Source organism: Mirounga angustirostris, unplaced genomic scaffold (assembly GCF_029215605.1).
Source record: "Mirounga angustirostris isolate CCGP_5_RB_7025 unplaced genomic scaffold, mMirAng1.0.hap1 SCAF_3, whole genome shotgun sequence".
Taxonomy (NCBI): Eukaryota; Metazoa; Chordata; class Mammalia; order Carnivora; family Phocidae; genus Mirounga; species Mirounga angustirostris.
The window spans coordinates 126,166,481-126,192,083 of NW_026991711.1; the positions used below are offsets into that span (position 1 = coordinate 126,166,481).

A 25,603-nucleotide genomic window follows, 5' to 3' on the forward strand; every position below is an offset into this window, starting at 1 on the left:
TTTTTTTTTTTCAGCCCAGGTAAATTTAAGCTATTACAGAATTTGCTATTGACCTTTAAATCCTCCTACTCACTCTAGGGGTTTGGATATAAATTCATGTAGGAGTAAGATATCTTGTCCTGAGAGGCCGGGCCCTAGTGTTTAAGGTTTAGTTCCGAGATTCATAATTATAGGTCAGATGGTCCAGATGGACTCACAACATACATTCTTCTATTTATAATAATAAAATTTGGCTTCTTTTTTTTTTTTTTTAACTTGGATTCTTTATTTCCTTTTTTTTTTCATCAAGGATGTACTAAATATCTCCTATGTATAAATTACTTCGCAGAACTCTATGGGAGTATCAAGTTATATAACACTACTCTCAGGCAACGTGCAAAGATAACAAACCACTTGAGTTATTTATCAGCTCTGTCAGTTATTCTTGGTTGAAGTGTATTACTTACAAAATTTCACCCTTCATTTGGGAAAATGTGGTATTTTGCTTTAATTTCCTAAGCTAATTTATTTTGGGAATCTAGGAACAGCTGTATAATTTATAAAGAACTTTAAGCATATTGGTCTCTGAAAAGAATAATTTCACTAATTTTGAACTTTGATAAAAATTCAATTCAAAATCAAATATTTATTTTTTTAAGATTTTATTTATTTATTTGACAGAGAGAGAGAGTGAGAGCACAAGCATGGGGAGCAGTAGAGGGAGAGGGAGAAGCAGGCTCCCCACTGAGCAAGGAGCCCAACATGGGGCTTGATCCTAGGACCCCGGGATCATGACCTGAGCTGAAGGCAGATACTTAACCAACTGAGCCACCCAGGCGCCCCTCAAAATCAAAAATTTAGTATCTACTGAAGGACATTCTGAGCTTATTAGGACCCTATTTTACATTCAAGGAATTTATGATTTAATCATTTATTGTTGCACCAGTGATAAAAATTGATAAAGAATTCTCTATTATTTGTTGGTAATATATTTTTAAGACTTTGTACTAATTTGGTAGTTGTAATGCAACATTTTCATATTTGCTTAAAGGTTTGTTAACATCTGTTATTCTCTAATGCAAACTGCTATCTTCTTTCATTGCTTAATTCTCACAGCCATTGCAATAAAATAGCAAGATGAATGGATTAAAAATATAAGGGAAATTATTATATTTAAGATATCCAGTAAGGATTAACCACATATTCTCTTGACTTCTTAAAATGTAATCTGAGAAAAGAAATTTCTAATCAATATAATTTTATAATTTGTACTTGTTCCTTTGATTTTCATAGGGTCTTAGTTATGCTACTTTCTTTGTGGTTTTATACTCTAAATACAAATTCAAAACTGTTTATTTAAAAGATATGAAATCTTTTTTTTTTTTTTAAAGATTTTATTTATTTGACAGAGAGAGACACAGCGAGAGAGGGAACACAAGCAGGGGGAGTGGGAGAGGGAGAAGCAGGCTTCCCGCCTAGCAGGGAGCCCGATGCGGGGCTCCATCCCAGGACCCTGGGATCATGACCTGAGCCGAAGGCAGACGCTTAATGACTGAGCCACCCAGGCGCCCTAAAAGATATGAAATCTTAACATTTTTTAAGTTATTAGTAGGTATTTTTGTAGGATAATATAGCATCCATTTTGTCATTCATGCTTTTTTGTTGTTGTCATTAGGGACTGAATTCTAAATTACATTTTTTATCCTAACTGAAGGACCAAGAAACCATACGTTGAACTATTAACTGAAATTTCTTTAATTAAGATGATTTTTTAAAATTTTACAGTGTTTTACGTGTTTTAAACCAGTGATGTTTATAATGATTATTAATACACTGTTGGAGCCAGTTTTTAGTTCACAAATAACATGCTCAATACCTGGGAAATGGCAGTAGAGCAGCTCATATCTATATGTAATTAATTATTAGTGGACAGTAAATGTATGTACATTTGTGTCAGTAAATATCAGGCTAACTGGTTTTTATGTCAGCAGACTGAGAACTATGAGCAGATAATACGTGAGCAACAGGAACAGCTGTCACTTCAACAAACTATTATTGATAAGCTAAAATCACAGTTACTTCTTGTGAATTCCAGTCAAGGTATGTTCATACTAATTTTCTATGTATTTCTTGAAACTCTTGGGGAAAAGAAAGGTGGAAATCAGGTTTTTCTTTTTTATTTCTCCATTGTTTCTCAGTAGTTCTGATATTTTAATAACTGTGGTGCAGTTACATATTTTTATTTAAGAAATGGATACTTGTAGGGTATGGGGAAATGAACATTCACATATACTATACTGTAGAACTCCCAGTTGATGAAACTTCCTAGAAGACGATTTATCAGTAAATAGCAAAAACTTTCTTAAATGTCTGTGCCTTTTAAATGAAAAATTCAAGTCCTAAAAATATGTCATAAGAAAATATTTGTTCAAGACCTCAAAGACGTGTATGCAAGGATGCTTATCACAATATAACTTCTAATAATGAAAAATTAGAAATAATGAAGTGTTCAACAGTTATTAGTCCTTCATATAACGAATAGCTATGTAGCCAAGAAAAAGTGATGATAACAGATGTTAACTTACTAACATAAGACATATTCATAATATATAGAAAAATGAACAAAGCAGGATAAAAAAATACATAATTTTGTGTGCAAAAAAAGATAATCTTGTTTGAATTTATATGTATAGAAAAAGAAAAACTGTGATAAAATATAAACCAAAATGTTAACAGGAATAATTCATAGGTCATAAAAGTTGTGGGCAGCTTTTATTTATTTTTGGCATGTCTGCATTTTCTAATTTTCCTAGAATAAGTATGGAGTAGTTATGCAAATAATTATCTTAAACAAAGGATGCATACCTGGAAATACGGCTTATTAAAAGTTTAATTGCTATTGTTGATACTAAGTTGCAAAGAGTTTCTAGTTTTCTAAATTCTACATATTTTTTACACCACTTATTTTGGGAGTAGGAGTTTTGTGTATTTAGTGGGAATGAAAAAAATCTAAATGGGAAAAATTTTAATTGTTAAAATAATTATTATCTAAAGAATTTTTGAAGTTTAAAATCTCTTTAAAATTAGGGTTCCTGGTTTGTTTTTATTTTTTCCATGTGGTACCAAAAAAAAAGGATTCTCTACTTACATGCAAGAGGTTTTTGTCTTGCAGATAACAGTTTTGGCTATGTTCCCCTGCTTGAAGACAGTGAAGCAAGGAAGAATAATTTGACTCTTGATCAGCCACATGATAAAGTAAAATCAGGAATACCAAGAGAAAAAGAATTAAAGGTAGACTGCACTGCTGGTTTATTCCCTAAAGGAAATAAGAAATGAGAAGTCAGGTTCCACAGACTTTCTGAATTATTCAGTCAGTATTCTATCAAATTTGGGTGGGCAGGAACAGGGGAGAAGGTGGACAAGATTCTTCTCAATCCTACCATTGCTTCTGCAAAAAGCAGCATTCAAATGCAGATACATAACACATCTTCCTTGTTTAATTTTCCTGAGGTAGATCCACCATTGGAATTTAAACAGAAATTCTGTTTATACACAAACAAATGACTTACATGTTTCTAAATAGAAGCACTATTTCCAAGTAAAATAAAGGCTTAGGTTTGTTTCATGTTTCCTGTTATTCTCATTTCTATATCACAGGCATTTAACAAAGAAATAAAACATTTAACTAAGGTAGATAGTAAGGCACAGATGATTCTGGATTAGAAAACAACACTCTGGTTTTTTTCTTCAATTGCCTGTGCTTAATTTTTTTTAAAAATCTACCTAACCAGTTGAAGCAAAAGGAAACGATATAAAAGGAACATTCTGTATCTGCAAGGAGATAAATAGGAGGATGTTCAAGCTTCACTGAGACAACATAAAAAGGAAGATTCTTGTATCTGCAAGGAGACATATACGAGGATGTTCAAGCTACATTGTTTAGAAACAGCTTAAACATCCATCAGTAGCAGAATGGTACACCTTTACATGAAACGCTTTAGAAAAATTAAAATTAACTAAATATTTATATATTAGTATGCTTAGATTTCAGAAACAGTGTTGAATAAAAAGTGGAAATTACAAAATGATAAAATGGGAATAATTTATGTAAATTTCTTAAAATATAAAATATGACATTATTTATTAAAACACAAGTATATAGTAAAAGTATAAAAACATGGACAGGAAAGTTATGCAACTTCTTTAGAAAAATGAGCACTTCTACAATTGGAGAAAGAAGAGTCTGATTCTGGGAAGGGAAAAAAGAGGGCTTCAGTTGTATCTACAACTTCTTTTTTTTAAAAAGAGCTTAAGCAAAATGCTAATACTTGTTAAATCAAGGTAGTGGATATATAGATGCATATTGTTCTCCATGTTTTTATGAATCATTGAAATGTTAAGTTTAAAAAGGAATTTTTTTAGTGAGTTAGGTTTTAGTAGGATGAAACAGCTTTTGAATAAAGTACGATCTCCCAGTAAATGAGGACTCTTAACATCCATAAGACCAATGAAGTCAAGAATGCTATATTTATTTCTTTTCTTCTAGATAAGGTAGAAGATTTTAGCTTTATGTGCCAAGGTTATTCAGTTACCAATCCCATAACTAAAGACTATTTTTTTTTTTTTTAAGATTTTATTTATTTATTTGACACAGACACAGCGAGAGAGGGAACACAAGCAGGGGGAGTGGGAGAGGGAGAAGCAGGCTCCCCACGGAGCGGGGCTCGATCCCAGGACCCTGGGATCATGACCTGAGCCAAAGGCAGATGCTTAACGACTGAGCCACCCAGACACCCCTCCCATAACTAAAGACTATCTTAACTTGTTTTCATTTAACATCAAATATGAGAAATCCAATTTAGATACATTTCTATATACAAAAATTTTAAAATGGGAAGTTCTCTAAAGTATCTCCCATTTCACTTTTTTTTAAATCATTCTTTTTTATTTGGATCATCATCTCTTCACCCCCACTGCAATTTCCATTTATCTGAAAATGCTGATAAACACAAGACACCCTGGCACTGGAATATGTTTAGGTTTATTTTGCAAAAGACTAAATTCAGAAACAGTGATTCTGACTTCTGAAATACAATTTTATGATTGGGTCTATTATAAAATAATGGAACTGTAAAATGGTGACTTATAAATTTAGTGCTTAAGTAAACTATACGTTCCACTTTCCTGTTTCAGGGACTTCTAAATATTATTTACCATTTACCATTAATTTTGGTTCAAAATTCCTGTACTCCAGTTACAACATTTCTTTGAAGATTATTATCTGGCATCTCAGTTCCAAATATAGAGAAGGTATTTTTGAAAAGATTAGTCTTAGTTAAAACAAATGGGATGGTGTAAAAGGCTTTTAAATATGTTAATAATTTCATTTATTTTATATTTGGGTAATTTGTCATTGTTTATGGAAGTTTTAGAGTTTATTTTTCAGTCATTAAGTGTTCAGTGGGAACCTTCAACAGAATTCTTTTTTAAATTACATTTGTTTTATTTTTATAAGATGTCTTTTGTTTGTAAAATATATGTCTGGATACCCGGGCTAACGTTAAATATAAGTAACAGAAATTATGTCAGAGATGGCTTATTTCTAAAGAATTAATAATGTTGCATCAATTGTAACTTTAATTTGTAGACAGACAATAGAGGGGAAAAAATAAAGCTCCAAGTAAGAAATAAATCTAAATTCAATGAGTTCTTTTAATGATCTTTACTAGTAGGGGAAATGTTTATCTGACAGCCACATATTTAATACTTGAATAGCTCATCAACTCAGTCTTCTTATACTGTAACCATTTAATAAAAATAAAAATTAACTCTTTTGTATTTCAGCTTTCTCATGTTTCTTTATATATCCAGAGCCAAAGTGTTAATGAGCACTAAATATATAACAGATTAAAAAGAAGAATAAATATATTCTAAAAGAATGAATAAATTGGATTTATTGAATATTTGAGAGCTGGCTCTATATTGTAAAAAGTTAGGCTTCATTTAGAAAAATATTGCCAAATTAAGTAATTGGAATTAAAATCTTTTCAATTGGCATATATGTTGATCTATACATACTGAGTTATAATTAAATTTAGTTAATACAAGGGAAATCCATTCCTAAAGTATTTCAATTTTGGATATATCAGGATTTTTCCAAAATGAAAAAATATATTGGTTATCGGTTGCAATTTTGTAAAAGTATACATCTACATATAAAAACTGCAAGGTATGATGCAGAAATGGCTAAGAAAATGGTACAGTTCACTTTTTTTCTATTTTCAATATACTTTTATATTATTAGTCTTCTTAAAAACTAAATGATTTCTAGAAATCACATTCCCAATCAGTTGGCCTAGCCTCTGTAATGAATTACTAAGTTAATAGAAATGCTTTGAACCAATAACACAAAGAAACTACTAATTACCCACTGTTCTTTCCTTCAGTTTGGTGAGTGGTTTGAGGATTTGTTTTCTTTAGACTGTTTGTTTAGGATTTGGTTAGGATATTTGACAGGGGAAAGACCCATTGACATGGCAAATGCCAACTTTGAGTGCCTTGGAAAATGAGACAATAGAGGAAAAGGGTATATTGAGGGGAAAGAAGCTTTTAGAAAATTTTATTTGAGAAACATGAAATTTGTAGTTCAACCTCTATTCATGGTATTCCTACACAGAGCATGCAAGAGTCCTTTGACTTCTAAAAGGACTTAAATAAGTCAAGGGGTGCCTGGGTGGCTCAGTCAGTTAAGTGTCTGGCTCTTGATTTTGGATCAGGTCATGATCTCAGGGTCGTGAGATCAAGCCCTGCACTGGGCTCTACGCTTAGTGGGGAGTCGGCTTGAGATTGTCTCTCTCTCCCCCTATGCCCCTCCCCACTGCACCCCCCACCCCGGTGCACACGAACATGTGTGTGCTCTCTAAAAATAAATCTTAAAAAAAAAAAAGTCAAGACAGCAGAGCTTGTATAATTGGATGACCCTTAGTACTCTGCTTATAGTTTAGAGGCATCAGGGGAAAAGTACTCAGTTTAATGGAAAACCTGAGTTTCACTTCTTATTTTTATTGGCTGGGGGTGGGGAGGTGAGCAGAGGGAGGGAGAGAACCCCAAGCAGGCTCCATGCCCAGTGCGGAGCCCGACACAGGGCTTAATCCCACACTCTGAGATCACAACCCTAGCCAAAATCAGGAGTTGGACACTTACCCAACTGAGCCACCCAGGCTCCCCTGAGTTGCACTTGTACACCACCATAGTTTCCACAGTCTTTCTTGACAAGATATTTTGGCAGAGGGGTCATTGCATCATCCATCATACAATAAAGTACCCCAAATTTTACCCCCAAACTTAACAGCTTAAAACAACAAATATTTATTATCTCAGTGCCTGTGGGTCAGAAATATGGGAGTCACTTAGCTAGATGGTTCTGGTTCAAGATCTCATGTGATTAAAGTCAGGACATGGGCAAGGGCTTCAGTCATCTAAAGGGTTGGTGTGGTTGGAGGACCCACTTCCAGGATGGCTCACTGACATGACTGTTGGCAAGAGACTTCCATGTGGGCCTTTCCTCACAACCTGGCCAATTACTTACTCAAAGTAAGAACATAAGAGATCCAAGAGAGAGAGCAAGGAGGAAGCCACAGTGCTTTATATGACCTAGTCTCTAAAAATCACATACCTTCACTTCCACTTTATTCTGCTCATTAGAAATAAGTTACGAGGTGCCCCAGAGGCAAGGAAATAAGCTCCTCTTCTTGAAGAGTACCAGAGATTTTGTAGATGTATTTTTAAAGTATCATGGGATTTGTAGACTGGTATACAGCAGAAGGTACCAAAGATCAGGGGTATAGGGTGTAATGTTTAATTTATATGATAAATACTAGTGAAAAGTAGAGGATCTTGGCAGAATTCAATAGTAAATTCAACTTCCTGCATCCTATCACTGTTAATCTCAGAAGAAAAAAATATCATAGCTTCTCCTCTTAAGAACAATTTCAAAAATTCTAACATGAATGTAGACTTTCCAGAGAATAGCTGAGCAGTGTTTTAGAGAACCAAGAAACTGTTGCCTGTTGTTACTCTTTTCTTATAGCCAATTTTAAAAATTGAAAATCTTTACAAAATTAAATAACACAAAAATAGACCTACTTATTCTTCACAAAACTACTCTCTCTCATTTGTAGAACACCATTGTCAGACGTAGTAACTTATGAAAGCAGTTATTTAAATAACAAATTGTTTCTTAATGTAAATATAAATTGATTTTGTTTAATTTACTTTTTTAAAAGCCAGGATTGTAATATACTGGTCATTTTTAAGATCTTGGAAATAAGAGATTTTTATAATACTGCTTCTGGGAAGCACTTCAGTTGCCAAACTAAATACTATAGCTGCCTAGGGTTTGACAAAAATTGTTTGCCCTCATCTTTCTGTCCTACTTTTTTTGTGGAAGTTACACAAAAGTCTAGATAGAGTGTTTGGATGCCAGAAAATATGTAGAGAGCAATAATATAGAATACATAGAAGAATTTGGTGATATTGGTAAATTTTCTTCACTCATTAATTAACTGAACTGCTGAGTGTACCTGACACGGCAAGCCACTAGAAGAACAAAGAAATACTGTCCCTGCCCTCTGGCTTAAAGTCTTGATTTAATAAACAAAACTAACATTATTGACTGTTGTAAAGTCATTTCAAAGTCTAGGATTCAGGATACAAAGTATAGTGTGAGTTTATTTGAACTTCTATTTATTTAAATAGAGCTCATGTGTTTATGTGTCTAAAGAGCTGATCTTTGCTTTATTTCTGATTTTCTGTGTATATTTCTAGTTTATTCTTTACACGTGTCTTTTTTCATCTGATTTATATGTGTCAAGCAAAAGTATAAAAGTACAAAGAATGCACTTGTTACTGAAAGATGCCGGTTAGACAGTTGGCACATTTCTAATGTAGCTATCATTATGATTAGATCAGCAGATATGTGGTAGCTTTGAGGCGCAGCAAAGATTTTGTGGGTTTAGAAGAGTAAAACAGTGATGCAGCTGTGGAGCTGCCATCAGTGCTAATATTAAGGAAATAAGATGTGCTGTACCTAGCAATTCTAGTATATACAGAGGCTCTGACATGTCTGAAAAAAGCTGATGTCTTAAAAATTCACTTGTCAGTCACTTAGACAAGAAGTATTTGAACTCCTTCTATTTGCCCTGTCTTGCTAGTCAGTGACAAGAATACAAAAAAAGAGGATGACAAGATCCATCTCCTTTAAGGAGCTATATAATCTGGTTGGAGAAACAAGGATTTGGAGACCCAAAGCAATTAGCAAACCTTATAAGACAATGTGAAGCCTTAATTATATGATAAACTGAAACACTCATAATTTTATGGTACAGATAAAACATGTAGGACCTTAATTAAAGAAAAAAATTCCTGGTGAGCTGAAGGTAGGCTTGAGCCAGGGACTCAACATTTAGTTCAAGTAGAGAAAAGAAAACATATTCTTACATGCCTATATTTTGGTAATATGTGCACAGATATGTAAATTTTCTACAAGATTTTAATGGAAAAAGAATAATTTCTAGGCAAGAACCAAAATTATTACTGTAGGCTACTTTGGAGAACATCATATAAACTTTAAAGCTGGGGTGCCTGGCTGACTCAGTAGAGCATGTGACCCTTGATTTGGGGGTCATGAGTTCAAGCTCCGTGTTGGGTGCAGAGATTACATACATAGATACATCCGTATATACATACATACATACATACATACATAAATTAACTAACTAACTGAAAGCTAAAACTGGGGGTTTGAAAGAGCATTTCATTTACTATAACCTTTTTAAAATGACATAATCATGGCTTCAGAAGACAGAATGCTCCCTACCATTTTGTTACTTTATAGATGGTCCTTCAATGAGAGGCATTGGTGTGTTCCTCCAGTTGTTATGTATGACAGTTTCAGCAGGCAGAGTATGAACTTTAACCCCGCTTTACTTTCTGGACTTCTGTAACTTATAAAATCCTAGCCTCACAAGTCTGTGTCTTGGATGGCATCCCCATCCTTGAACTGTTCATTTGTCATATACACTGGATTTCAGATGCAGTTCCCACTTTGGGATCTCTCTCTCTCAGTTTAGGCCCCCTATAGCTTCTCACTTTTTCTATTGCAAGTCTCTTAAACTATATTTATTTGTCGAGTTGCTGTATATTGTCCAAGTACCTGGTTTTATATTCATTATGAAAGCTTTATAGTAGACTATTGTTATTATGAATACCTTGACACACGTTAATACATAACAGCAATTTTTGTGAAAATGTAGCTGATAAAGCCTCCCATCTATAATTTTAAATACTGCTCTAACAACAAAACCATAATATGAAACCAGTTAGGTTTTGCAGGAAGAACTCTTAAAACAGAACTCACAGCCTTTTCCCCCCTTCCTTCAGCATTTTAGTATCTGGAGCCATTAATAACTTGGTGGGTTGTTTTTTTTAGCTAGAAGGTATACAGAAACCTTTCCAGATTTCCTTTTTCTCTTATTCATGTGGATATAGTTCTATCAAAATACCTTATTTTGAGGCCCCTGGGTGCCTCAGTTGGTTAAGCATCTGACTCTTGATCTCAGCTCAGGTCTTGATCTCAGCTCAGGTCTCGATCTCAGGGTCATGAGTTCAAGCCCCATGTTGGGGTCCACGCTAGTTTTGGAGCCTACCTAAAAACAACAACAACAACAACAAAACCACCTATTTTACCTTACAGATATTTGTTGCTTGAGCAGACACTGCTGTATTTAGAAATTTCTATTTTAATTAAAAACTGCAAGACCAATCTGTATCATGTACTGAACTGATTTAAAATAAATAAATCTACATGCTTATTAAAAATAGATTGTCATATACAAGTGTATGATAAATATGTTTTTCATCATTTGAATGAAAGTTAGAAATTAGACCGTTAGTCAAGATATGTAACTATCAAATGATTTCTGTGGCAAAATCAAATGTGGTTTACATCATCTAAACACATAGTACCTTTTCTAAGAGAGGAACTTGAAATAAATTTGCTTATATTACTCAACTTCGTTAAAAGTTACTGAATTCTTTTTTTTTTTTTTAAGATTTTATTTATTTATTTGACACAGAGAGAGTGAGAGAGAGAGAGAGCATAAGCAGGGGGAGTGGCAGGCAGGCAGAGGGAGAGGCAGGCTCTGTGCTGAGCAAGGAGCCCGATGTGGGACTCGATCCCAGGACCCCGGGATCACGACCTGAGCCGAAGGCAGACGCTTAACGACTGAGCCACCCAGGCTCCCCAAGAGTTACTGTATTCTTTAATGATCAATTCTCTCTTTTCATCATCTTTTTATTAAATAAAAGTAGTGATTGTACCATTTATACAAAGGCACATGGCAGCCTAAGCTGGGGCTTCTGTAGGCTTGGAGAAAATGTGTGTGAGCACCCTACCCTGTCTTCTCAGAGCAAATGTCCTATTCCCCCTAGTTTTGTTTCTAGAAACTAGATTGAATATACCTTCTTTTAATGTATAACACTTCTGTATTACTCTTCTTTGGAGACTGGTCTTTGTTTATAGACCCTCTGGTAGAATAATAATTAGAAGGAAGAAAAATTATCTTCAACCAGTTCATTCATTAAAGTTCAGAGTTTTTTCCAAAGTGTCATAATAAATACATTACAGACTTAAGAAACAAAAAAAAATGTTGATATTCAAAGCATTTTAATATTTACTTTGAAATTTCTATTGCAGAAATTTTGATTGTTTCCAAATCTGAATTTTTTTTAAGATTTATTCATTTATTATTTTAGAGAGAGTGCACAGCAGGGAGGGGCAGAGGGAGAAGGCAAGAGAGAATCTCAGGCAGACTCCCTGCTGAGCGTGGAGCTCCATCCCACAAACCTGAGATCATGACCCAAGCCAAAATCAAGAGCTGGATGCTTAACTGACTGAGCCACCCAGGCACCCTTCCAAATCTGAATTATTAATCCAGCCTAGCCCTTTCCTATTCTGGGCCTCTGTTTTTTAATTCAATACATTATTTTAGGATTTTTGTTTTTATAATACTGGAAATAATTTTTGAGGGAAGAAAAAAATGAGAAGTGGCATATCACTTTTTAAGTTTTCTACCTGGGCTTCTAAGCAAATTTGATTATTTCTAGTGATGACTTTTCTCCCGTTACTTCCCCCTTTTAAGCCCCTTCCTCACATTTCCCATTTTTCTTTTTTCTACTCTTTTCCAGATGCCACAAAACAGAGTTAGTATATTCTGTTCAGCCCTGATTTCTCTTGACCCAATCATGAAAGTCTGTTCTCTCAGCCTCAGTAGGTTAGGACTAGCCTCGCAAAACAATCTAGTTTCTCTTATAATCTGTCATCCTAAAAATCTCAAAATCTGTTTTGAAGACATTTGTTTCTCAATGTTATGAAATGCTTCCACATTTGGTCTATTGTGATCTGTTGTGTTGTTTTTTGGTTGAATTATATGGAATCTAGTTTCATCCAGATACGCAGTTGGGAAAGGGAAGAATATTTTAATAACCTTTTTAGAAATTGTGGCTCTTCTCTTTTGATACCATACCAAAATTCAGTAAGTAGTAGTCTCTTAAGTGTTAATTGCAATATAAAAGCTGAAACCAATGAACTTTTCTACTGTATTAAAAGTCAGTGGTCCGGGGCGCCTGGGTGGCTCAGTTGGTTAAGCGACTGCCTTCGGCTCAGGTCATGATCCTGGAGTCCCGGGATCGAGTCCCGCATCGGGCTCCCAGCTCAGCAGGGAGTCTGCTTCTCCCTCTGACCCTCCTCCCTCTCATGCTCTCTGTCTCTCATTCTCTCTCTCTCAAATAAATAAATAAAATCTTAAAAAGTCAGTGGTCCATCTTGTACTTTAGATCTTTTACCTATATGATTTTGTAGCATTGTGAATTGGTTATTTGGAAAATATTGGTTCGGCGCCTGGGTGGCTCAGTCGTTAAGCGTCTGCCTTCTGCTCAGGTCATGATCCCAGCGTCCTGGGATCGAGTCCCACATCGGGCTCCCTGCTCCACGGAAAGCCTGCTTCTCCCTCTCTCGCTCCCCCTGCCTGTGTTCCCTCTCTTGCTGTGTCTCTCTCTGTCAAATAAATAAAATCTTTTTAAAAAAAGAAAGAAAATTTGATTCACTGAGCAGTGCAGATCTTGCAAATATTTACTTATGATAAAATATTTAAAAATCACATCTAACATCATACTGATCTCATCATAAAAGTCTTTTAAGGATTGGGCAGTTGTCAAGCTTACTGTAACAGGTAACATTCCCTAAGCTTTTGTGTTTTTTGTTTTGTTTTGTTTTAATTGCTGTTTTTTGTTTTTATTTATTTATTTGACAGAGAGACAGGGAGAGAGGGAACACAAGCAGGGGGAGTGGGAGAGGGAGAAGCAGGCTTCCCGCTGAGCAGGGAGCCCGATGCGATGTGGGGCTCAATCCCAGGGCCCTGGGATCATGACCTGAGACGAAGGCAGACGCTTAACCACTGAGCCACCCAGGCGCCCCTTCCCTAAGCTTTTAATTTTCACTTAAAAACTTAAATTTTTTTCATGGACAACAGATCTTTTCAGTTGTTTTCCTTAAACTGAGAGGCTAACTTCATTTGCTTTTGAGAACACCTGAATATCCATAGCTTGCATGTCAGTCATTCTTTCAAGTGAAAATGGCGTTCCATTAAAAAAGTGACTAGTTCTCGGGGTGCCTGGGTGGCTCAGTTGTTAAGTGTCTGCCTTTGGCTCAGGTCTTGATCCTAGGGTGTTGGGATTGAGCCCCGCATTGAGCCCTGCATTGAGCCCCGCATCGGGCTCCCTGCTCAGTGGGGATCCTGCTTTTCCCTCTCCCACTCCCCCTGCTTGTGTTCCCTCTCTCGCTGTGTCTCTTTCTGTCAAATAAATAAATAAAATCTTAAAAAAAAAAAAAAAGTGACTAATTCGGCCTGCAACTCCAACAGTTGAACCAGTGCTTTCCCCCAAGACAACCCTTGTACTTTGGTATGAAACAGAAGTCTTTTATGTGTATTTCCTATTTTGTCTCACACAATATTTAAAAACTGTTAACTTGGGATCAAAATTTAATAAAATTAATAATTTTTACTGTCTCATCAAGGAGATAGCTTAGGACCCCCCAGGGATCCTTTTTTCACTAGATGTGTGGCATTAACAGTGTGACTCCAGTTTGGTACCATGGCCTTGATTATACTCAGGTGCCAGCAGTTTTCACTCACCATTGTTTTTGCATCATCAGTATAAATGCCAACAGAGTAAAAAAGGCAAATAACATCTAATAGTATTGTAATAATAGGGGACCCCCCTGGATTTCAGGGTCAGTGATTTGATTTTACCCTACTTAGAAGCTAATAAGTTAGCCGGTTACTGCTTCAGGGATGCTGTAAGAAGAAACAAAACTCTTGAATCAGAGAAAAAAATCTTTATTATACACAGCACAGCAAGCAAGAGCATTATTATTTGCTTTGGTCCCTCCTGGGGATGGGGAATGGTAACACAGTAAGACTGAGATGGATGCCTGCATATGCAGTGGGTTGCATTAAAGGTGAGAAACACTGAGCTTGGGAGATCTATCATTTTATAGCAAGCAGTCAGCAGCCTGCTCCTTGTCCAAGAGAGACATTATCTTTCAGGTTTGCCCCCTGCAAACACGATCCTGAGAAATATCCCAGGTAAAGAACAATCAGAGCCTTGTATTCTGTCATACACAGCAAAAATGTGCAGGGACATTCAGGGCCCATGTAGATTTCTCTCCCAAAAGTGGATCCCTTGAAAGGATCTCAAGACCCCAGGGATACTAAGCCATATTTTGAGAACCAGTTTTTACCAGATTATAATTTTCTGTTAGAAAAATGCCTTTTTCTCAGTAAGTTACTTACTTTTCCTTCTATTGAAATAATGTTATGCTCTAAGAATAACATCTCAGGAACCTTTATGCATATAAGTCATATTGCTTGTTCATCAGTCCTTTTGGCATTTATTAAGTAATTAATTGTTCTACATCTTTATCCTTTATTTTGTTGTCGTTGTATAAATTAACCCATTTATTATAGGCTAACAGTGTTTCAAATAGTGGAGCCTCCTGCTGGTCTTTCAACTCCTTCAGTCGGCAGACTTTACTGTGGTGGCAGAAGCGGTATTGTAGGTCCAGGCGCCACCGTTTTCATGCAGAAACTACAAGGCCAGATCCCCACAGCTCATCTTTTCATATTGGTTTTGCCACAGAACGAGCAGGTATACTTGGCATGCTGGCTTATTTCAGTCTTCACCATTTTCCCGAGAGGGCACCAGAACAGGTCCTGTATTTACCAGTGACTCCGTCCGACCTTGGTGTGTTTAAGCTATGTCACCACAAACTACATCTGAGCCCAGAGAGCTACATCTTTATACTTTAAATCATGATCCTATATATTGCTCCCAGTTACTTCTCTATACCTACTATATAAAGTCTAGAACAAACTGAATTTTGATTGTAATCTGTTAAAGATAGTATGGTACCTGATACATTTCCTGGGGTATCCACAGAACTGCAGACCTCTAAAATGCTGCATACTGTATACTCTTATAATTTATTTTCAAGGCATAAGAATGTGTTTCTGGGATCTGAAATCAACAGCAAGACAACCACTTAGCTTCATTTAACCAGTCTCCTTAAAGATATTTCTAGAATTTGGTGGGGGAGAGGCAGGGAAGGCTCACCTAATTTTTCATTTGCACCTAGTGCACTACTTAAGCAGTCTTGCTATGTTGTGAAACGTGAGTTTTTCTCTGAAAGATTTTTTTCTATCCAAGTTGGACATCTTTTGTTTTCTCTCTCCCATTTTGTTTACCAGCAGTGGTATTGTGATTTTTGTATTCCAACTTAGTTTTCACCTAAGTAATTCCATATCAGATGGGTGTACGCACATTATTTCTACCCCTAGTTGCTCTTCAATATTTAACATTAAGAACAATATGTCTCCCTCTACATTGCATCCACATAATGTTGCAGGGGCTCACTGACTGGTCCGTATTCCCTGAATATGTCATCTGGAATTTACTTCTGCTGGATGGCCATATAGCTCCAGTAAGTCTTGCTTTCCTTCTTGCTGCAGCTGATTAAACATTCTCTTCTCCTCTTGTCCTGAGGACAGAGTGATAACTTTTTTCCAAAGCTGAATTATAACTCTCTCCTTCCTACTTTTTTTCTATTTCTTTTTGACATGAAGAAGATAATAGATCTTGGCATTTTATTGCCCTTTGTCAGACCCACACTTTTGTTTTGGATTTTACCGTTCCAGGAAAGCCTAATCTCACTTTCTTTAAGGTTCTATCTTACCCTAAGATTCTTTGATGCTACGGAGAACATCCTTATATTAAAAAAGGAAAATGAAGGTTAGAAATATGAACCATATTTGAAGAAAAGGTAATTAGGTTATGTTTTAAAACTTGGTCGACAGCAGACAACAGAACAAGTGAAAAGGTATTGGATCAAAAGAGATGAGAGTGGTTATCAAGAGAGAAGGGAGGCCTGAAAATATAGACTAGAAAATGAAAACTCAATAGATTTGATATGAGAATGAATGATAATGATAAGGAAAGTATATAATGAGAGAACAGTGTACCCATGTCTGAACCTTAGAGAATAAGGCCACATGTATGGCCCTGGTCAGGGGGCAATGAAAATACCAAAACTTAAGAAGACCTAAATATGTTATACTGGTAGCCAAAAAAAAAAAAAATGTTTCAGGGAGGAGGATATGGTCAGTAGTGTGAATACTGTTAAATGAGCAGTGAACAGAATGAGAACTTTAGGAAAAGCCAGTGGATTGGTGATTAAGACTTTTTTGGAAAATTATGGTGAAAGTTCAGAAGAATGAAGGGATTAAAACAAACAGACAAACAACCCTGAGTTTGGGAGTTGGAGCTTCTGTATAGAAAATGAGTACCTAACCAGTTCTCTACAAGTAACAGTATTAACTCTGGCAACATACACAAGAGTAACTCCCTGAGGAACTGGACACTGAACTTTGCATATTTTAGAAAGGAGTCAAGTGTGGAGAAAATAATCAGCTCAGAGTAAATTCCCAGTTTTCTGTAGGTTTGTCCTGAGAGTGGTCATAGTTGCAGTACTGAAATTCCCAATAGAAAGCCCACCATCATTCTGGCTGGAAGAATCAGGAAGGAGAATGAACACAGAATAAGCATGGTCACCAGAGAGAGGGAAAGAGCCCCAGAGAGGAGAGAGCCAGAGAAGGAAGGAGAACCGTAAGTTCTGTGTTTAGACTCAGCCCAAGTCTCTGGCTGTCCCCTGAGGCCATGGATGTGCAGGGGCAAATAGGAAGCAGTTTGCAGCTAAGGCTTATGGGGCTGAACCGAAATATGAACTGCCCTTCAAAGGAAAGGAGTGACAGTTTGGAGTCTGAGCCTCACCAAGTTAATGGCCTGCAAAAACATTACCACCCTTGGCACCATGTAGTATAATGTCTCCACAACATATTCATAATGTTCAGGGTACAGCCCAAAGTTATTCAATACATGGAGAGTCAATTGTGACCCAGTTTCAAGGGAACACACCAACCCTGAGTGGAGCTAGATAGTGAAATTGTTAGACAAGTGTTTTAAATTAGCTACCATAACTATGCCCAGTCCTCTATTAGGAGATAGGGGGGCAGGAAGAGAATTGAGGTTTTGAGAAGATGGAAGTAACAAGATACTCTCCATTGTCATGCTTTGTCAAATGGTTAACTTCTAATAGTAAGTTTGAGAAATAAACTATGAAATTTTGGTTAAGAAACTATTGTGGTGGTGAAGGAGGGAGAAATAGCGTATAAAATTTAATACCAGGAATACAGGTGTTTTCTTTAGTCCAAATAATTTCCCAAAATGCTATATGTTGTATGATTGTGTACACTTTGGCAGTTTGCATATGGATTCTAAGAAACAGAAGTAAATGTATAGATGGTCACTGTTCAAGCATATATCCTGCACATGAATTAAAAACTTGGAGTCATAATTAAAAAAAAAACTATTGCCAGATTGCTTTTTTCAGCAAGTGAACAACCATGGTTTGGCAGAACTTGAGTAAATCTATCTAGGTTATTTTCTAATGTAAATTTCTACTTGGACATTCTTGAGCACAGAAAAAGGTCATACCAAAGGTTTTTTCCCAGGCAAAATTTAAACATCAAAACTTGGCTTATCACTGCTTCTCAGTGAGAAATGTATTTGTTGTATGATAGGTTTTAGAATCTTAAAATTAGTTTGCATTGGTGCGATGTGTAAATGTTACCGTTCTGTATCTACCTCACCATGCTAGATAACTACTACTGAGCTCCCCTGGCAGCCAAGCCCTATACTTGCGAAGTTAAGAGCCTCGATTGATGAGGCCGGGGTTTCAATTGCAGCTACTCCACCTGCTGGACTGTAGGCAAATTATTGGACCTCTTCAGAGCCTTATTTACTATAGCAGACTTTAAAATCAAAGTACTTACGGGCGCCTGGGTGGCTCAGTCAGTTAAGCGTCTGCCTTCAGCTCAGGTCATGTTCCCAGGGTCCTGGGATCGAGCCCCACATCAGGCTCCCTGCTCAGCGAGGAGTCTGCTTCTACCTCTCCCTCTGCCCCTCCCTCTGCTCCTGCTCTCTCTTGCTCTCTCTCAAATAAATAAAATCTTAAAAAAAAAAATCAAAGTACCTAATTCACAAGGTTATGTGGATTAAGTTAATATATGCAAATTGCTTAAATAACAGCTATTTTCATGAAGACATTTTCAGTTTAATGCGGTAATGGTATAACATAGAATTTGTGGTTAATAAAAAGGATTTTCCCAAGTCAGTTCGTTTTAAATCTAGTGTTTGGAGAAGGGGTGGGGGTTATGGGAAACCTTACCTTTTTAAATTGGTCATTTAAGGTATTCATTTTCTATTTTGCATAAAGAGGCATCCCCACAGTTCAATATTTCTTCTTATTAAGAAAACAAATTCAGAAAGATGTGAAAAAGAAACCTAATGTACAGTGAAGATTCAAAAGACAGACAAAGTATTAATCTTGCTCTACTTCAAATTAACTTAATAGAATTGAAATTACAGTCATTGTGACAGTACTGGTAAAGGATTTTAACTTTAAAAAAATTTTTTTTTGAAGATTTTCATTTATTTGACAGAGAGAGACACAGAGAGGGAACACAAGCAGGGGGAGTGGGGGAGGGAGAAGCAGGCCCCCCCACAGAGCAGGGAGCCCGATGTGGGACTCGATCCCAGGACCCTGGGATCATGACCTGAGCCAAAGGCAGATGCTTAACATTACTGAGCCACCCAGGCACCCCTTTAACTTTTTTTTAAAGAATGTTTTATTGTAGCATTGATAGTGATTTTTTGGGATTTACATTAAACCAGAACCCTGTGATGAACTTGGAAGTAATTGGGGTATTTAATTTTATCTGTATATTGTTTATTTTCTTGCTACTTCCTTCAGAACTCTGGAATGGATCCCATTTTGCCTTGAAATTGTTGCTGCACTGGCAGTGGGTTTGCCTGGCACACTGTGTCATGCCAAACAGACAAGACTTGTAGGATTTGTGTTCCTCTTGCTTTGCTAGATTTTCAGTAATATTAATGAGGGTGAGAGAACTGTAGATTTCACACAGCCATAAATTCTTATAAATACAGTTTTCCTGTATTTTTTAATTTGCCTTTTGTCCTTAAACTTTTCATCAAATCTCTTTTTTGTAACTCTTTTTTTTTTCCTTCTCTTTCCACCTTAATCTCTTCCTTGTCTCAGCCCTATTCTCACTTTCTCCCTACTTTAGCCATATTCAGTGCTTGACTTTACCATAACATCTTTATCTCAATATATCTAAAACTAGTAAGAAAATATTCAACTTCAGTTTCTCCTTTAACATTTCATTCTTAGTTTTAATAATCTAAGTGATAAGTGAATTCTTGTTTTCAAATTGTTTTTCCACTGCTCATTTATTTCTCCTTTTTCCTTTTTTTTTTTTTTGAGATTTTATTTCAGGGAGAAAGTGCGCGAGCACATGCATGAACGGTGGAAGGGGCAGAGGGAGAAGCAGACACCCTGCTGAGCAGGGAAGTTTGATGCAGGGCTCCATCCCAGGACCCTGGGATCATGACCTGAGCCAAAGGTAGACACTTAACTGGCTGAGCCACCCAGGCACTCCTGTTTCTCCTTTTTCTGAGAAAATTTTATCAAGCTAGTATTTATAACTGTTCCACAGTTTCTATTTCCTTTACCAATCTATCCTTATCTCACCTTGGTTTATTTCTTGGATTTCATTGTTCCAAGTAAGAGCATAGTTCTCTTCTCTGTTTTAAAAGCATAATTCTAGGGGCGCCTGAGTGGCTTAGTCGGTTAAGCGTCTGCCTTCAGTTCAGGTCATAACCTTGGGGTCCTGGGATGGAGCCCTGAGTGGGACTCCCTGCTTAGCGGGGAGTTGGCTTCTTCCTCTCTCTTTGCCCCTGCCCCACACTCTAGCTCTCTCTCGCTCTCAAATAAATAAAATCTTTAAAAAATAAATAAAATCATTATTCTACTTTTTTAAAAAAGGCATAATTCTACTAAGCCTCACCCAGAAACAAAATCATACATTTGTTACGGTCAGTTGCCTGAGCCACATAAAAATAAATATTCCTTTCGCATCAGCTAAATTTTAGAGGGAATCTTGGATAGGAACACTGGAATAGAATGATAGTCATTGCTGTAGTTCATAATGTGTCATTGCAGACTTAACCACCTTTATTCACAATGTTAGCCTTTTAAAGTTTAAATTCCATATAAGAGAGTATACATTGCATTAATGAATGTAGTATTATCTTTAAAAGTTTCATAACGTTTAATTGTCTAACCTCAGTTGCTTAAAATTTTTAAGAAAAGACATGATTTAGAATTTGAATATTATTGCATTTCCCCCAGCTTTATGGAGGTATAATTAACAAATAGAAAATGTATATATGTTCAGTGTACAATATGATGTGCTTTTTTTTTTTAAGATTTATTTGAGGGGCTGGGAGAGGCAGAGGGAGAGGAGGAGAGAGAATTTCAAGCAGAATCCCTGGTGGGGCTCAGTCTCATGACCCTGAGATCATGACCTGAGCCGAAGTCAAGAGTCAGACACTTGGGCGCCTGGGTGGCTCAGTTGGTTAAGCGACTGCCTTCGGCTCAGGTCATGATCCTGGAGTCCCAGGATCGAGTCCCACATCGAGTCCCTCATCGGGCTCCCTGCTCGGCAGGGAGTCTCCTTCTCCCTCTGACCCTCCCCTCTCTCATGCTCTCTCTCTCTCATTCTCTCTCTCAAATAAATAAATAAAATCTTAAAAAAAAAAAAAAAGAGTCAGACACTTAACCTTCTGAGCCACCCAGGTACCCCCAACATGATGTTTTGATACATGTATACATTAAGAAATGATTACCACAGTCAAGCCAATTAACATATCCATCACTTTACATACTTATCTTTCTTTTTCATTGTGATGAATACATTTAGGATTTACTCTTTTAGCAAATTTCAAGTATACAATATGGTAGTGTTAACTATAATCACCATGCTATACATGAGATCTTCAGAACTTACTCATCCTGCATAACTGAAACTTTGTATTCTTTGACCAACATCCCACCCCCATTTTTCCCACCCCATCCCCAAACCCTGGCGACCATCATTCTACTCTTCTACTCTCTACTTCTATGATTTTGGCTTCTTTAGAGTCCACATAAAAGTGAAATCATGCAATATTTTTCTTTCTGTGCCTTCCTTATTTCACATTAGGATGATGTTCTCCACATCCATGTTGTCTTAAATGACATGCTTTCCTTTCTTTTTTTTAAGGTTGATATATTCATCGTGTATGTGTGTGCATGTGTGTGTGTGTATATGTAGTTAGTTAGGGACACTGACTCCCCACATAGTTGAAAATCTATATAGAACTTTTGACTCCCCCAAAACATAGAACTACTAGTAGCCTACTATTGATCAGAAGCCTTATGATAACACAGTTGACTAACACATATTTTGTATGTTATACGTACTATATACTGTATTCCTACAGTAAAATAAGCTATAGAAAATAAAATATTAAGAAAATCATAAGGAAAATACATTTACAGTACTGTAGTGTATTTACTGAAAAAAATCTGCATAGAAGTGGACCTGCACAGTTCAAAACCAATGTTGTTCAAGGGTCAACTGTACAATATCCCATTGTATATTTATATACACCACATTTTCTATATGCATTCATCAAATTATGGACACTTAGGTTGAATTCATATTTTGGTATTGTGAGTTATTTTTCAAATTGGTTTATAAAAGGAATAAAATACTTTCACTTTTAGTGCTAAATATAAAAAAAAGGCAAGCATTGGGGAAAGCCTACATTTCTTTCTTTAAGATGTTGATTTCTAACAGATCCTGGACTCCCAACGTACACACAGAAAAAGATTTCCATTATCTTTGCATAAAGAATAAATCTGGTTTGGGACTAACAAAAATATTAGCCACTTTTTCTTTTCCCTCCTTAAATATCATTGCATAGTCAACTGGCCCTGGAACATATATTTTTTATGATACCCATCTATGAGAAACTTAAACTGATTTACACTAAAACAAAATTCTCCCAATTCACATAAGAGGCAATTTAAGGAATCATTTCACAACATCTTTCAACTGTTTTAAATGGGTTTATCTTAATGATTTAGTTGAATGACTTATCCAGCGCCATAGTGAAGTGTAAATGAAAAGTACGACGTGTAAAGCTCTTATTTCAGTATTCATTCCACAAGTTCGGCATTTCCAAACTAGTACTTGGAACAGTTTATAATGTTAAGTATTTTAAGTTTTAGTACCTCAAAATAAACTCATTTGTTGAATGATTTAACGTTTAAAATCTCCTAAAATACAACGTTCAAAGTTCCCTTGCTTTCTTATTTGAAGTTGCAGTAACTTCAGCTTCTTGCAGTGCAGGGTCTGCTTGGAGAATAGTTGAGAATAGAAAGAAAAATACAAGTTACCTCTTTTAATGTTTACTTACTGTCTGGGATGTTCCACAAACTGCACAGTCTTTATTAAGTAATTTAGCATTGAAAAGCAAGTCTTGAGTTTCTGGGAAAGGTGTTAGAGTTGCCATTGAGTACACTAATTCTACATCCTTTGAAAAATAAATGATTGTTTTCAGGAAGTTGTGTCAGATAGCTACAATGGAAAATAGCATTGACATGCTATACCCATTCTAGATAAACCTTGCTTCCCAATGTCAGAGAACTGCTTGCCATTTTTGTCATTTGTTGAATAAACGTGTTAAAAGGTCCCTTTTGAAATTTTTTCTTGGATGCTGGAGACCTAAAATTTTCATTCAAACTGTATCGAGATTTATTTGGTGTAAATGGTAGAAGATACAGTGTATTGCTTAGTACAATTGTAATGTTTTTCTTCAATAATAATAATAAAAATAATAGTAAGCAGGGCTGTGTTCTTAATCCCAAAGAAGCTGAAGATCTTAAATTTACATACTTCATGGAAATTTCTCAATAAGAGAGTACTCCCTTTATCCCCTGCCATTACACCTGATGAATCTTTCCCAGATAAATTCACCCACACTGGTTATCAAATCTAAATGTTAGAGGGGTGCCTGGGTGGCTCAGCCTGTTAAGCATCTGCCTTCGGCTCAGGTCCTGACCCCGGGGTCCTGGGATTGAGCCCTGCAATGGGCTCCCTGTTCAGCAGGGAGTCTGCTGCTTCCTCTCCCTGCTGCTCCCCCCCTCCTGGCTCTCTGTCTCAAATAAATACATAAATAAAATCTTGTAAAAAAAAAAATCTAAATGTTAGAGAAGTAGGTTGACACAGCTTATTTGCCAAACCATAAAAAGTCTATCATTCTTTTCCTTCCTTTTCCTTCACTTTCATCTTATCTCCACCCCCACCCCTTTTGTTTTTAAGGGTTCTTTTAACATCAGAAGCAATCATTCCAGGTACTGATTCCCAAATCAGTACTTTGGAAACTAGAATAGTCTTTACTAAACTTTCTGTAAATATCTTCATTTTTAGGTTAAAATTACAGAGCACAGCTTACCCTTGAACAACACAGGTTTGAACTAAGTGGGTCTACTTTTATGTGGATTTTTTGTGATACAGTAGTGTAAATGTATTTTCTCTTCCTCATGATTTTTGTAATATTTTCTCTAGCTTACTTTATTGTAAGAGTACAGTATATAATATACAAAATATGTGTTAATAGAGTGTTTATGTTATCTGTAAGGCTTCTGGTCAATAGTAAGCTATTGGTAATTAAGTTTTTGGGGAGTCAAAAATTATACATGGATTTTATACACAGGGGTTGGCTCTTCTAACTCCACATGGTTCAAAGGTCAACTGTACTTCTTTTTGGTTCTTTCTGGCTCCTAATAAAATAATTTTGTTTCATACTGAGTATTTCTAGTAGTAAATTTTAAAAGGATATTAATCATTTCATTTAATCACATTTTATGATTTGTTTAACATTAAGTTGTCAAATGTTTCTGTTTTCTTAATACTACCTCTTCTCTGCTTTGTTGATACAGATTTAATATAATATCTTTTATGATTATTTTTTTAAGTAAACTCTCTACCCAACATGGGGCTTGAACTCATGACCCCCAAGATCAAGAGTCACATGCTCTACTGACTAAGCCAGCTAGGCACCCCTTAATATAGTATCTTTTTTTTTTTAAGATTTTATTTATTTATTTATTTGACAGAGAGATAGTGAGAGCAGGAACCCAAGCAGGGGGAGTGAGAGGGGGAGAAGCAGGTTTCCCGCTGAGCAGAGAGCCCGATACTGGCTCAATCCCAGGACCCTGGGACCATGACCTGAGCCAGACGCTTAACTGACTGAGCCATCTAGGTGCCCCTAATATAGTATCTTTTAAAAGTTTGCTTTTGGGGCGCCTGAGTGGCTCAGTCAGTTAAACGTCTGCCTTCGGCTTGGGTCATGATCCCAGGGTCCTGGGATCGAGTCCCACGTTGGTCTCCCTGCTCCGCGGGGAGCCTGCTTCTTCCTCTCCCACCCCCCTTGCTTGTGTTCCCTCTCTCGCTGTGTCTCTCTCTGTCAAATAAATAAATAAAATCTTAAAAAATAAAAGTTTGCTTTTATATCTGGGGCATCCTGAATGGTTGGCTGTCTTTGAAATGTTGCCGTTCTTCCTAGTCCACACTAAAATCCATTGAGTGTTTTAATTGCACATAACACTAAAGAAAAATCTTGTCTACTGCTTTTAAAAACAAACTGAGTGTGAAAATGTTTTCTGATGTGACTGCTTTGCAAGCTCAGTAGAACACTTTGAATCCAGAAGAAGACATGGCCTAAAGGTTTGCCAGACAAAAAGTGTGCAGCAGCAAATGATACTTATTTTACCTCAGTCTGACAACATATAATATATAAAATCACAAATTGTTTGGGTTGCCGAGATTTTATTTTACTAATTAAAGGAATATTTTTAAAATGTTAAGCAAACACTTTAGAAAAAGCTAAAAAAGTAGAGCAATAAAATGAATAAATTGAAGAAGATACTAATTTAAAGAAAAAAACTGGGATCAAGGCTTTTCCTTAACAAATGAAACTC

The 25,603-nt window shown here is 36.2% G+C and overlaps 1 protein-coding gene across 9 annotated transcripts in view; it reads left to right on the plus strand.

Annotated features, from left to right (window-relative positions):
- TANK (TRAF family member associated NFKB activator) overlaps nt 1-25,603 on the plus strand; it is a 95,400-nt gene that overhangs the window by 58,003 nt on the left and 11,794 nt on the right. For 5 of the 9 annotated variants that reach the window (XR_006789613.3, XM_045868758.3, XM_045868755.3 and 2 more), the window contains exons 3-4: nt 1,968-2,079; nt 3,152-3,270. The exons of 1 other annotated variant lie outside the window; for it this stretch is intronic. Coding sequence is in view for 7 of the 8 variants with exons in the window: in XM_045868758.3 (XP_045724714.1) it covers nt 1,968-2,079; nt 3,152-3,270 (231 nt within the window). In the remaining variant the exon portion in view is untranslated. The remainder of the gene's footprint in view (nt 1-1,967; nt 2,080-3,151; nt 3,271-25,603) is intronic. 3 more of the 9 variants (XM_045868756.3, XM_045868762.3, XM_045868761.3) reach the window with 1 other exon arrangement.